The 15,043-nt window shown below is 42.9% G+C and overlaps 1 protein-coding gene across 7 annotated transcripts in view; it reads left to right on the top strand.

Moving 5' to 3' along the window:
• KCNT2 (potassium sodium-activated channel subfamily T member 2) overlaps positions 1–15,043 on the top strand; it is a 397,559-nt gene that overhangs the window by 372,043 nt on the left and 10,473 nt on the right. For all 7 annotated transcript variants that reach the window (XM_029081285.2, XM_029081284.2, XM_029081282.2 and 4 more), the window contains 2 exons: positions 9,691–9,991; positions 14,707–14,791. In XM_029081285.2, coding sequence (XP_028937118.1) covers positions 9,691–9,991; positions 14,707–14,791 — 386 coding nt within the window. The remainder of the gene's footprint in view (positions 1–9,690; positions 9,992–14,706; positions 14,792–15,043) is intronic.

Genomic DNA, 15,043 nt, shown 5'->3' with positions numbered 1-15,043 from the left:
ACTGCTACAACTGGACTGCACCACTGGACTATGCTTAACGTGAGTGACAGTGCAGACTGACTGCCATCGAGGCCACAGCAGCGGTGGCATTAGCTGACGTGGCCAAGGTCATCATTTTGGCTGCAGGGAACAGAAGTGCCTGATGGTAGCTGGTGAGTCTGAGTTTTTGGCCCATCAGCTCTCCAATCCCCCCTCTTTCCCTCCCTTTTTTAATCCCTGTTCCCCTCCCTGCCCCTCTCCCTTCCACTTTTTCTCTCTTCATATTTTCATATATTTATTGAGCTCTTACTGTGTGCAGAGCACTGTACTAAGCATTTAAACTAAGCCCTCTCCCTTTGCCTTTTATGTTGTTTCCCTCTTCCCTTCTCTCTACCACCTCCCCTCCATTTTTCCTTCTTTCTTCTTCCTCTATTTTCCCCTCTCTGCTCTCGCACCTTTTCCCAAAATAGAGTTCCTCATATAGACCTTCCCTCCTTAAAATTCATCCAAATCTGGTCATTTTACATAAATACAAGGGGTATAATTATCACCATGAGAGGTAGAATTGGGATTCCAAATGAAGTTGATAAATCAAGAATTGTTTAGTAATGAACAAAACAGAACTTCTAAGAGGTAAATGCAAGGTGTGCAGCTGAAGAGAAGCAAATGACACACAGATAAGACGGGAGACATTCCTCAAGTCGGAAGTGCTACACCAGGGCGAACTCAACAGGATTGAAGCTTCAGCAAAAGTCTTAGTATGCTACTGAATTCACGTGACTGTGCCCAATGCTAAGCATGGGTTTGGGAGTCAGAGGTCATGGGTTCGAATCCGGATCTGCCACTTGTCAGCTGTATGACTGTGGGCAAGTCACTTAACTTCTCTGTGTCTCAGTTACCTCATCTCATGGGGATTAAGATTGTGAGCCTCACGTGGGACAACCTGATTACCCTTTATCTACCACAGCACTTAGGACAGTGTTCTGCACATAGTAAGCACTTAACAAATACCATTATTATTAGTATGGTAGTATGAATCATTACACATACTGAAAAATGGGCAATAATAATAACAATGATGGGGGTATTTGTTAAGCACTTACTATGTGTCAAGCACTGTTCTAAGCACTGGGGTAGATACAAGCTCATCAGGTTGAACACAGTCCCTGCGCCACATGAGGCTCACAGTCTTAATCCCCATTTTCCTGAAGCACAGAGAAGTGACTTGCCCAAGGTCACACAGCAGATTAGAACCCAGGTCCTTCTGACTCCCAGGTCCGTGTTGTATCCAGTGGGCCACGCTGCTTCTTAATAAACCTGAAGTAAACAGTTTAGGTATCGTCTGGCACTAGGGAAATCCAAGTACAATTTTTCTACAGGCTGGGGTTATGCCCCCTCCACTGAGTTCTTCCATAAAGCAGAGGGACTAGAGGGGCGAAGGCCTGGGTCCGGACCCTGAATGCTGGCTACCATCCTTTCCTCTGTCCTCCAGGGGTCCGCCTCAGCTATGGATCACCTGATATCTCTTTTGCTCTACCATCAACTCTTCACTTTCGAAACTGTGACTGTGTGCCCCACGTGGGACAAACTGATTACCTTGTATCTATTCCAACACTTAGAACAATGCTAGGCACATAGTAAGCACATAACAGTTACCATAATTGTTAAACAGGGTGAGTCCCAGCTCTGCTAGCTCCTAACTCTGTAATAATAGTAATTATGGTATTTGTTAAGTGCTTATTATGTGCCAGGTACTGTACTAAGTTCTGGGGTGGATACAAGCAAATCGGGTTGGACACAGTCCTGTCCCTTATCAGGATCATAGCCTCAATCCCCATTTTACAGATGAGGTAACTGAGGCACAGAGAAGTGAAGCCACTTTCCCGAGGTCACACAGTAGACAAGTAGAAGAGCCAGGATTAGAAGCCATGAATTCTGACTTCTGACTTCCAAGGCCATGCTCTATCCATTACACCATGCTGCTTCTTGTAACCTTTTTCTCTCACGAGTTTCCCAGTGGGATGGATTCACACTCCCTGCAGGAACAGTGATTGCTCGACCGACATGGCACCACAACTTGTGAAGGTGACGGTTGGGGTCAGAGCAGCAGCCAAGTCTCCCCTGAGGTGGAATTCTCTCTCCAGTCTTTGCCAATCCCCCAACGCTGAATCCCCACTCCCAACTCCCGTCACGGCCCAGGGTATCTCCAGGGACACTGGGAGTTCGGGCAGGGACTAGTGTCCGCCATCAGCTGCCCCCCCAAGATTCATCTCCAAATCTACAGCCCTTAAGTTGCTCTCTGCTCCGCTGAGCTTATGCTCCAGAAAGGGGTGCGCTGCGGGGGTGGCATGGAGATCCAAGGCTCAGCAGGGCAAGGACAGCACAGCAAAGACGCCCAGTGCAGCAGACGGCTTCGAAATGCTAGATTTGGGCTTGGCACCAGGAATAAATTAGGGGTTTGCTGAGGCTATATCTAAAAATAATAATAATAATGATGGTATTTGTTAAGTGCTTACTAAGTGCCAAGCACTGTTCTAAGTCCTGGGGTAGATACAAGGTAATCAGGTTGTCCCACATAGGGCTCACAATCTTAATCCCCATTTTACAGATGAGGGAACTGAGGCACAGAGAGGTTAAGTGACTTGCCCGAGGTCACACAGCAGATAAGTGGTGGAACGGGGATTAGAACCCATGACCTCTGACTCCCAAGCCCAGGCTCTTTCCACTAAGCCACGCTATTTCTCTGCATCTGTTATATTGTTATGTTGTACTCTCCCAAGCACTTACTACAATACCCTGCACAAAGTAAGCACTCAATAAATATGATTGATTGACTGACTTAGGCTTAGGGGGACTGGCTGAGGGGACTTGTTCTACCCTCATCTTTCATCTGCTCCCATTTTGTCTCCTTTTATACTATTCCTTTTCTCTCATGTCTCTCTTTCCTTCTCTCCTCCTCAACCCACTTTATCCCCTCTTCTCTTTGTTCCACCCAACCAATCAATCAATCAATCAGATTTATTGAATGCTTACTGTGGGCAGACCATTGTATGAAGCCCTAGAGAGATCTAGCCCTAGCTAATGGACATGATCCCTGCAATCTAGTAGGGGATCAGTACAGTGTTGAAAGACATGTACATAAATGCTATATGGATGGTTGGGAGGGGAGGACCCAAGTGTCTAGGTGATGTGATGTGAGTTTAGAAGGATTCAGAAGCTGGGAAGAGCTGTGGTTAGCCAGATGTGAAAAGGGAGGGAGTTGCAGGCATAAAAGAGGACTTGAGCAAAAAGTTGACAGTTAGAGAGATGAAAAGGAAGTACACTGAGTAGGTTTGCTTGAGAGGAGTGAAGTTTGCAAGCTGAGATATGGTGGGAGAGATGTAGCAGAATACCATGAAGCAGAGGGGAGATGATTGAGTACCTTAAAGACTTTAAGATCTATGTGGGCAGGGAACATGTCTACCAATTCTGTTGTACTGTACTCTCCCAGTACTGTGCTGTACACCCAGTAAGCATCCAATACATGCCATTGAATGTCTAATTAAAACCCACTGTTAAGAATTTCTTCTTGATGCAGAGAAAAATAGGCAAGCATCAAAGACCTACCCAGATGAAGTTATGATAAAAGATCTTGGCAGCAGAGTGAAATATGGACTGGAGAGGGGAAAGGTTGGAGTAGGCTGCTGCTGTCGTCAAGTCAGGATCTTGCAAGTGCTTGGACCAGCATAGTGATAGTTTGGATGGTGAGGAACTGGTGGATTCTGGATTTGTTGTGAAAAAAGGACTGACAGGATTTGGTGACTGACTGAATACAGAGGTTGAAAGAGATAGAGACAGAGGAATCCAGGTATACCGATGATGTGCTTTTGCGAAACAGGGAGGAAGGTGTTGTAATGGAATAGTTAGAAAGAGGAGAGGACAGTGCCCAAGTACTTAGTACAGTGCTCAAGAACTTAGTACGGTGCTTTGCATATAGTAAACGCTGAATGAATGAGGGAAAATAGGAGTTCAGGTATGGACATATTGATCCTGAGGTGCTGACAGGACATTCAAGAAAAGATGCCTTGGAAGAAAGAGGAGAGGGGAGATGGACGGTAAGGAGAGACAGGATTGGGGCTGGAGAGGTAGATTTAAGTAATTAATTAATCATAATATTTATTCAGTGCTTATTACTTGTCAAGCACTGTTCTAAGCACTTGGATAGATACATGATAGGTTAGACAAAGTGCCTATCCCACATGGGGCTCATAGTGGAGCTAAGGGGAAGAATAGGTATTGAATCTCCATTTTACAGTTGAGGAAACTGAGGCACAGAAAACTTAAGTGACTTGCCCAAGGTCACGTAGCAAATAAGTGGTGGAGGTGGAGTTAGAACCCAGATCTTCTGATCCCCAGGCCTGTGCTTTTTCCACTAAGCCACACTGCTTCCCTGATTTGGGAGTAGGTAGATCCAGAGTAGATTAAAGAGAAGAGTGTCAAAGAAACCAAGGTCAGGTAGTTTTCCCTGGAGGTTGGAGCGGTTCCACAATACCAAGGAAAGTCGAGAGGTACAGAATTTGTTAGATATGGCAAAGAGGATGTCATTGCTGACCTTGAAGAGAACAGTAGTAGAACAGTGAAGTGAAGGGGGCAGAAGCTGGATTGTAATGATAATAAAAATAATTATTATGGTATTTATTGAGTGCTTCCTTTGTGCCAGGCACTCTACTAAATGCTGGGATGGATACAAGCAAAATGGGTTGGACACAGTCCCTGTCCTACGTGGTGCTCACAGCCTTGATCCCCATTTTACAGCTGAGGTAACTGAGGCACAAGGAAGTTAATCGGCTTGCTCAAGGTCACACAGCAGACATGTGGCAGAGCCAGGATTAGAACCTATGACCTTCTGACTCCCAGGCCCATGCCCTATGCACTAGTCTGTGGAACTTCCCTAGAAGTTACCCTATTTATTTTGTTAATGAAATGTACATCGCCTTGATTCTATTTAGTTCCCATTGTTTTTACGAGATGTTCTTCCCCTTGACTCTATTTGTTGCCATTGTTCTTGTCTGTCTGTCTCCCCCGATTAGACTGTAAGCCCGTCAAAGGGCAGGGACTGTCTCTATCTGTTGCCGACTTGTTCATTCCAAGTGCTTAGTACAGTGCTCTGCACATAGTAAGCGCTCAATAAATACTATTGAATGAAAGAAGTTGTAGAGAAGTTGTAAAGCAAGAGGAGGGAGTTGGAGAAGAGGAACTGGAAGGTGTGACAACCCTTTTGAGAAGTTTAGGCAGGAACAGAAGAAGGGAGATGAGTAGATAGCTGGATTATTTAGGGCCCTCCCTTAACCCAACTTCTTCCCCATCATGTTGCTTTCTTTTTTTTTTTTTGGTATTTGTTAAGTGCTTACTATGTGCCAAGCACTAGGGTGGATGCAAGTAAATCGGGGTAGATACATTCAGTGACCCACATGAGACGCACAGTCTCAATCCCCATTTTACAGATGATATAAATGAGGGCCAGAGAAGTGAAGTGACTTGCCCAAGGTCACACATAAGACAAGTGGTGGAGCCAGAACTAGAACCCATGACCTTCTGACTCCCAGGCCCGGGCTCTATCCACTACACTATGCTGCTTCTCTAGATCTGAGAATTGAGATTGAGAATTGAGAATTCTCAATCTAGACTGAGAAGCAGCGTGGCTCAGTGGAAAGAGCATGGGCTTGGGAGTCAGAGGTCATGAGTTCGAATCCCAGTTCTGCCACTTGTCAGCTGTCAACCTTGTGACTGTGGGCAATTCACTTAACTTCTCTGTGCCTCAGTTACCTCATCTGTAAAATGGGGATTAAGACTGTGAGCCTCACTTGGGACAACCTCATTACCCTGTATCTACCTCAGCGCTTAGAACAGTGCTCTGCAACATAGTAAGCACTTAACAAATACCAACATTATTAACATTATAGATCTCATCAGTGCTTAGAACAGTGCTCTGCACATAGTAAGCACTTAACAAATACCATTATTATTATTATTATTATCAGGGCACAGTGAGAAAGCTGGCACTAGAGGAGTGTGCTGGCTGGGATATAGTAGGATATCAGGGAGGTAAGGTAGGAGACGGGAGAGTGCTTCAAAGCCGGTGTTAAAGAGAGATAAGCAGTCATGGAGGCTGTGAGTTGAGTGGTTAAAATAACTAAACTCTCGCATTTCTCTGACTTCTATTTTCAAAGCAATTTCCAAGGGACACAGTCTTGTTAGTGGCCATAATGATATTTATTGAAGCAGCAACGACGTGTAAGGCACTGTACTGAGTCTTTGGGGATGGACAACAGAAGTATAAAATGTGTTCCCTGCCCACAGAGAGCCTTTATTGTAATGAAGGAAACAGTTATAAAAATATTTGATATTAGAGTGATCATAAAATGTATTTTTATAACTAGCAATGAAACTGATATTTAAGTGATATTAGATTTTCATAAACCCAAGTTTATAGTCTTTCATCTTGCACCTTTGGGACCAAGATAACCAATATGAGGAAAAATGATGTTACCTCACATTGATATTGTAGTAGAGTTGCTTCCTCTAATAGATTTTCTTCTTTTTTATGGTATTTGTTAAGGGCTTACTATGTGCCAGGGACTGTGCTAAGCACCGGTGTAGATGCAAGCTAATCAGGTTGAACATAGGCCATGTCCCACACGGGGCTCACGATCTTAATCCCCATTTTACACCTCAGGTAGCTGAGGTGAAGAGAAGTGATGTGACTTGCCCTAGGTCATACAGCAGACAGGTGGCAGAGCCAGGATTAGAACCCAGGTTCTTCTGACTCCCTGGCCTGTGCTTTATGCACTGGGCCTTGCTGCCTCTGAGTTCTTCTAAAGACAGTGATTTTTTTCCCCTTTTTAACCAGAGAGCCTGCCCCCACATCCATCCAAGATCCCATTATCCTCCCTGTGTCCAACCCAATTTGCTTATATCCACCCCAGCGTGTAGTACAGTGCCTGGCGCGTAGTAAGCAACTAACCATTATTATTATTATTATTTCACGGATGAGGAAACCAAGGCACAGAGAAGTCAAATGACTTGTCCAAGATCATACAATCAGACGAGTAGCAGAGGCGGAACTAGAACCCAGGTCCTCTGACTCCCAGACCTGTGCTGTTTCCATGCTGCTTCTCTGTTAACTGTAATTCTTCACCACTGTCACCCAAATCCATGGCAACTCCTAATTTCTAGTATCCATATCTCCTACAAAGCTACTTTGGCCACCTCCCCACCCCATGAGAAACAGAATTCTCCAGTGAAAATGTTCTGCTCTCAAAGTAGGCTCAGAGAACAATTCGCTGTCTTCTGCAACCTCTCAAAATATATTTGGACTAGTTAGAGATGGATCTGTAGTCTGATACCAGGTTTATATAAATTGTATTCTAGTTGTTTTACAGAATTACTTTTACAAATGTGCATTTTCACACTTTGACATTTTCAGAGGGTACAGTATTTATCAATCAGTCATTCATATTCATAGAGTGCTTATTCTGTACAGAGCTCTATACTATGTACTTGGAAGAGTTGGTAGTCACGCTCCCTTCCCACAATGTTGCAATTTTGAGTCAAGAAAACAAGCTTCTCAAAGGCAACAGTATACTCAAAAGTTTATTCGAAAACTATAATATGTAGGGTTTAAAAAAAAAATTCACCCAGATGAGAAGATCTAAATTTTTGTAGATTTTTCTAAACAAATAACATGATTCACTTTCTAATGTTTGCAGAAAAGCATTTCTGGATAAAAGACTGAATTGATCCGATTTGACATTTTGAAGCTTCTCTTCCTCAGTTAAAAATAAAGGAAGCCATACCACTGTTTTTACAATACAATTCTTAAATATTCAGAAAAGCAAACTGTTTATTCACCTGAATTTAGAAAAAAAGTAGATATGATTTGTTTTAATGAGAAACATTTTAAGGGAGAAATAAATGAAGTAGTCTTCATTGCATCATTTACATCATCAGTGTTTGAACAATTGAATCCCTAATCGACAGTATGCAATTTATGTTTTAATGCACAAAAAGAATATATTTGGTTCAGAGTTTAAACATGATATTCTAATTTTAGTAGCAGAACAGTGTAGAGTATTAGTACTCCCCTTCTGGACTGAAAGCTTGTATGGGCAGGGAATGTGTCCTCTAATTCTTTTGTACTCTCCCAAGTGCTTAGTATAGTGCTGTGCACATAATAAGCACTCAATAAATATCATTGATTGAGTAGTAATGCTTATTTACTCTTTTATTAGTGGTTACTTTCCATTACTATATTTACTTGCAAAATTGCTCCTCTTTTAAAACTAATTTTTGCAGCTCCAAAATGGGGAATGAATGGGGCTATTGCATGAGAAAATTATTATTATTATTATGGGATGTAACTGCTTACTATGTGCCAAGCATTGTTCTAAAAGCACTGGAGTAAATACAAGTTAATAAGATTGGACACAGTCCCTGTGCCATTTGGGGCTCACAGTCTTGATCCCCATTTTACAGATTAGGTAACTGAGGCCCAGAGAAGTTAAATGATTTGTCCAAGGTCGCACAGCAGACACGTGGCAGAGTCTAGATTAGAACCCATGTCTTTCTGACTCCCAGGCCCATACTCTGTCCACCAAGCCATGCTGTTTCTCATTTCTCGGCTTCTCGCTGCTAAATCTAGCAATAAAGAGAGAAGGAAAAGGAAGATAAAAAGTCACATGAGGCTGTGTGTCTTACTTCTCTTCCCTTCCAATACCCCGTACAATAGACCCTCAGTGAATTAACCCTTCCTCTCCTAACCCGGAGTTCAGACATCCCAGCAAAGAAAGTCCCCAGAACAAACTTGAATCTGGAGCATTAATGTGTTTGGACCCTTCTCCCCTCTCTATCCAGGCATGCACCATTACTGCTCATATTATTATTATTATTGTTAGTATTTGTTAAGCGCTTACTATGTGCCGAGCACTGTTCTAAGCGCTGGGGTAGACATAGGGGAATCAGGTTGTCCCACATGGGGCTCACACTCTTAATCCCCATTTTACAGATGAGGGAACTGAGGCACAGAGAAGTTAAGTGACTTGCCCACAGTCACACAGCCGACAAGTGGCAGAGCTGGGATTCAAACTCATGAGCCCTGACTCCAAAGCCCATGCTCTTTCCACTGAGCCACGCTGCTTCTCCAACTCACAAACACAATCCTCATTTCCTCCTCAAAAACGCGGTGCAGGGGAAAATTATATGGTAGAGGCAATTATTTGAGTAAATTTGGTATTAGATAGGTAGTTATTTAATAAAGAATGGCTTAACCATTCAGAAGCACGCATAATGTAATTGCAGAACTAACATTCAGATTTGCAGGCTCATCGTTTGTCTGTTTACTTGTTTTGATGTTTGTCTCCCCCATTCTAGACTATGAGCCAATTGTTGGGTAGGTATTGTCTCTCTGTTGCTGAATTGTACTTTCCCAGCACTTAGTACAGTGCTCTGCACACAGTAAGCACTCAAGAAATGACTGAATGAATGAATATTTTTCTATTGAGTTATTACCAATTTTTTTCTAGAAATCTGTTATTTTCTATGGTTTAACATTCACTGTGCTTTAGATTTTTCTTCCTATCTCTTCTGCCTTGTGTCTATTGAAATTTATTTTCTATTGCTAATAAAAACCTATTTACTCAGATGCCTAATATTAGCATTCATTTCGTTTTAAAGTCGCAAATTTCTATCAGTGTAGAAGAATGGGAAGACACCAAAGACACCAAAGAGCCCATTCACCATCGTAACAATCATCGCAACTCAACATCGAGCGACCAGTCGGACCATCCGCTGCTGCGGCGGAAGAGCATGCAGTGGGCCCGGAGGCTGAGCCGGAAAGTTCCCAAACACTCCGGCAAAACCGCTGAAAAGATAAGCCAGCAGCGCCTCAACCTTTACAGGAGGTCGGAAAGACAGGAGCTCGCGGAACTGGTGAAAAACAGAATGAAACACTTGGGTCTTTCCACAGCAGGATACGGTATGACCTTGAAAAATACTGAACGATCTGGATTTATATTTTAATGCAATGTGAATTGTGGTGACCGCCTGATCTAGTCATATTGACTTGCTATTTGAGGGACTTTGGGATGATTGTTATATTGTTATATTCCACTAAGCCACGCAGAGAAGCAGCGTGGCTTAGTGGAAAGAGCACGGGCCTGGAGTCAGAGGTCGTGGTTTCTAATTCCAACTACGCCACTTATCACCTGAGTGACTTTGGACAAGTCACTTAACTTCTCTGGGCCTCAGTTACCTCATCTGTAAAATGGGGATTAAGACTGAGCCCCATGTGGAACAACTGATGACCTTGTATCTACCCCAGCACTTAGAACACTGCTTGATACATAGTAAGCTCTTAACATATACCAACATTATTAATATTGCTATATTCTCCCAAGTGCTTAGTACAGTGCTCTGCACTCAATAAGCATTAAGTAAATACAATTGAATGAATGAATGAATGCAAGCAAGTGGCAGAGGCTCAGGAAACAGATAATGCAAATAGAAAACAGACACACTCACTTCTTTTATAGTATCAAGATTGAGAAGGAAAGAATTTTCCAAGTCTAAGCGTATTCACTGTGCTTCACAGGATGGCCACAGGATGCCAGTACAAGTAATAAGAAGGCAGGTTTATTTACAGAAATTTTTTATGGTATTTGTTAAATGCCTACTCTATGCCTGGCACTGTATTAAGCACTGGGTAGGTACAAGCCAATCATATTGGACACAGTCTTTGTCCCATGTGGGGCTCACAGTCTTAAGCCTCATTTTATAGATGAGGTACTAAGGCCAGAGAGATGAAGTGATTTGCCCAAGGTTACATAGCAGAGAAGTGGCAGAACTGGGATTAGAACCCAGGTCCTTCGGACTCCCAGGCTCAGACTCTAAAACAATGATGGTATTTGTTAAGCGCTTACTATGTGCCAACCACTGTTCTAAGCACTGGAGGGGATACAAGGTTATCAGTTTGTCCCACATGGGGCGCACGGTCTCAATCCCCATTTTACAGAGGAGGGAACTGAGGCACAGAGAAGTTAAGTGACTCGCCCAAAGTCACATAACTGACAAGTGGCAGAGCTGGGATTAGAACCCTCGATCACTAAGCCACGCTGCCTCTCAATTTCTTAAGCCCCTACTATGTACCAAGGGCTGACCAAGAGTTCAAGTAAATGCAAGATATCTCCCACATGTGGCTCACAGTCAAACTCTAATGGGAAAGGAAAACAAGTATTTAATCCCCATTTTACAGATCATGAAACTTGTCAAGATTTGACTTGTCCTGTTCTCCTAGGCCTCTGGGTAGGCACTTTCCCAGGCCTAGTGCTGCATTACCATTCTGCCACCTGCCTGGTGTGTGACCACGGGCAAGCTCCTTAACTTTTCTGTTTCTTGGTTTCTTCATCTATAAAATGGGGATGAAATACTTATTTTCCCTCCCCATTAGACTGTAAGCCCCATGAGGGTCAGGGACTGTGTCCAATCTGCTTATCCTATAGCTACCCCATCACTAGGCACAATACACAGGCCATAGTAAGTGCTTAACAAATATTATTATTATTCCTAATAATAACATCAGTATTATGACAAAGAAATTAGTCACAGATAACTGATGACAATTTGGATACCCTGACCTTATTTTGTATATAGGGGTAGAATTCCAAATGTCATGCTTCCTATTCTCTGGCAGAAGGAACGGTCTCACTCAACCTTCAGACCTGCCCAATATTTCCTCTCTGTAATCTCTCCTTCCCGAAACTATACCTCACCACCAGAAGTCCAAGAGAGGAGTGGATGGGGATGGAGAGGAAACAATCCAAAATGTTCCCTTTGAATCAGACAGGTTGGTACTGACCTCAGGATTCCAGGATGAAATATGATTGAAAGCTCGAGGTCAAGGAATCCGTGTCTTGCTCCCAGGTGCTTAGTAACAAACAATCAGTCCACATTCAGTAAAGGTTACTGAGCAAATTCCAGTGATGGGTTTTGTTTCATTACAGTCAATCAATCAACCAGTAGTGTTTTGGGGATGCTTAGTACAAATGTCTGTTCTGTATTATGCGCATCGTAGTGTACAATAAAGTAGGCAGACAAAATCCCTTCCCTTAAGAAGTTATGGTTTAGAAGGGGAGATAGACATTAAAATAAATTACAGTTAGGTACACTACCAGAATGATTGCAGATGGAGAGTGGGGCGTTGTGGGAGAGATGTGTTCGTGGTGTCGCTATGGGTGGGAAATGACTCGATGGCATAAGACAAGACAAGGGGGTTAGGGAAAGCAGCAGAGTATAGAACAATATGTACATAAGTGCCATGGGGATAGAGGAGGAGTGTTGATTGAAGTGTTTAGCTGGTATAGACTTAAATTCATACATGACACAGAAGGGAGGGAGAGTAAGCTGAGGAGATAAGAGACATTCAGGGTTCATGGAGGCAAAGTGATTTCAGTAAGGGCATTGAAGCGGGGGAGAATGGTGCACCGATATGAAGAGATAGGGAGTCCAAGGCCAGAGGGAGGCATAAACAAAATGTCGATGGAGAGAGAGACAAGATGGACACACAGGAAATAGGTTGGTATTAGAGTAGTCAAGTGTGCAGGTTGAGCTGGACTGGGGAAGGAGCGAGGAAAGGTAAGTGGGAGATGGCTGATTCGGTGCCTTAAAGACAATTGTGAATAATTAATGTTGGTGTTTCTTAAGCGCTTACTATGTGCAGAGCACTGTTCTAAGCGCTGGAGTAGATACAGGGTAATCAGGTTGTCCCAAGGGAGGCTCACAATCTTCATCCCCATTTTACAGATGAGGAAACTGAGGAACAGAGAAGTTAAGTGATTTGCCCAAAGTCACACAGCTGACAAGTGGAAGAGCCGGGATTCGAGCCCATGACCTCTGACTCCCAAGCCCGTGCTCTTTCCACTGAGCCACGCTGCTTCTCTAAGCCAGTTGTGCATCCAGGAGGCCAGTTGCCAGGGCTCGTAGAACTTCCTCATTCCCTGCCCTTCTTGGACCTGCAGTAGCATGCCTCCATCAGCCGCAAGTTCTCTCACGCAAACTCTAGAGATTATCAATAACTAATATCATCAATTTACAGAGTTAACCACAGGTTACTAATGAGGTAGTGTAGCTCCGCAAAAATACCTACTTAAGAGCCAGTTAGCTCTTTGGCTTCATCCTAGAAATGACCACAAACATCATCATATGTGAGCAATGATGCTTAGAAAGAAATCCATTCATAAACACTGATTCCCATGAGCGGATAACTTTCCCAAAGATGGGCAGCTTCCTCCTCCCCTGGTACCTCTTAGGTCACTGAAATGGTGCTGGAGGATTTTCCTAGTGTCCCTTTCTTTATGATCACTGCCTTTCCTTGGGGAATGGCCTCCTCTTAGGCTCTCTGCCTGTGGGTCCTTCCATTGGTATTTCATTCATTCATTCATTCAATAGTATTTATTGAGCACTTACTGTGTGCAGAGCACTGTACTAAGCGCTTGGAATGTACAAATCGGCAACAGATCCCTGCCCATTGATGGTATTTGACAGGTGAGCTCTGCTATTAATCCTTATTATAGTTTAATAATAATAATAATAATGTTGGTATTGGTTAAGCACTTACTACATGCAGAGCACTGTTCTAAGCGTTGGGGTAGATACAGCATCATCAGGTTGTCCCATGTGAGGCTCTCAGTTAATCCCCATTTTACAGATGAGGAAACTGAGGCACAGAGAAGTGAAGTGACTTGCCCACAATCACACAGCTGACAGGTGGCAGATCCGGGATTAGAACCCATGGCCTCTGACCCCCAGTAACTCGCTAAAATGGCTGTGTTTCTCCTCCAAATTGCTAACCCTCCAGTCCTATTTCATAATAATAATAACGTTGATATTTGTTAAGCACTGACTATGTGCAGAGCACTGTTCTAAGCACTGGGGTAGATACAGGGTAATCAGGTTGTCCCATGTGAGGCTCACAGTCTTAATCCCCATTTTACAGATGAGGTAACTGAGGCACGGGAAGTGAAATGACTTGCCCACAGTCACACAGCTGACAAGTGGCAGAGCCAGGATTCAAACCCATGACCTCTGACTCACAAGCCCAGGCTCTTTCCACTGAGCTACGCTGCTTCTCTACACCACCAGGGATGGATTTCATCCCAGTGGTGACCTCAGATATTTTACTGACATGGTTCGGGAACGAGTTTTCCTGCTAGGAAGGACATCAAGGAGTAGATGGGTGGCTTCCTTTCCTCCTGTGTGGACTAAATGTGAGATAGCTTTAATTAGAACATCACAGTCTCTATACTGGCAGCTCATTGTGGGCAGTGAATCTGTTATATTGTTATACTGTACTCTCCCAAGTGCTGAGTACAGTGCTCTGCACAGAGTAAGGCCTCAATAAATACAATTGATTGACTGACTGACAGACAACCTGGATTTCTCTAAACAGATTTAGATTGATTTTTCCATCACTTTTGGGAAGGAAAAATAAATGCGTATCAGACACTTCCAAAGGAAATAATTTGAAAACAATTTTCTCTGTTAAGTAATGTATTAACAGTCTTATTGGAAAAAAAAAATCGAAACTTGATATTACCACATTGCTGGCTGTTAGAGTTGATTAGTTTAACGAAAAAAGTAATTTTCACATTGAATATGAAAAATCTAAAAAAAACCCTGTATTTCTTTGTCCTCTAGATGAAATGAATGATCATCAAAACACCCTCTCCTACATCCTGATAAATCCTTCTCCAGACACGAGACTGGAGCTGAATGATGTTGTGTAAGTCAGATATAAATCATATGAGAAATGTACATAATTTTGGTTCTTTACTTTCATGCATAAGTTAATGCTTTTCTTCTGGTTAAGATATGGCTACTTTTTAACATCTGCAAGTTAAGAATATGAAAATGTAAGATGATTTCATTTTATTGATCCCTCTAGCCTGTAAGCTCATTGTGGACAGGGAGTGTCTCTATTATTGTTATAAGCTACTCTCCCAAACGCTTAGTACAGCACTCTGCAAATAGTAAG

This window comes from Ornithorhynchus anatinus, chromosome 16, assembly GCF_004115215.2.
Source record: "Ornithorhynchus anatinus isolate Pmale09 chromosome 16, mOrnAna1.pri.v4, whole genome shotgun sequence".
Taxonomy (NCBI): Eukaryota; Metazoa; Chordata; class Mammalia; order Monotremata; family Ornithorhynchidae; genus Ornithorhynchus; species Ornithorhynchus anatinus.
Note: the sequence above shows the minus strand (reverse complement) of the source record. Positions and strands in the feature narration are given on the sequence as shown.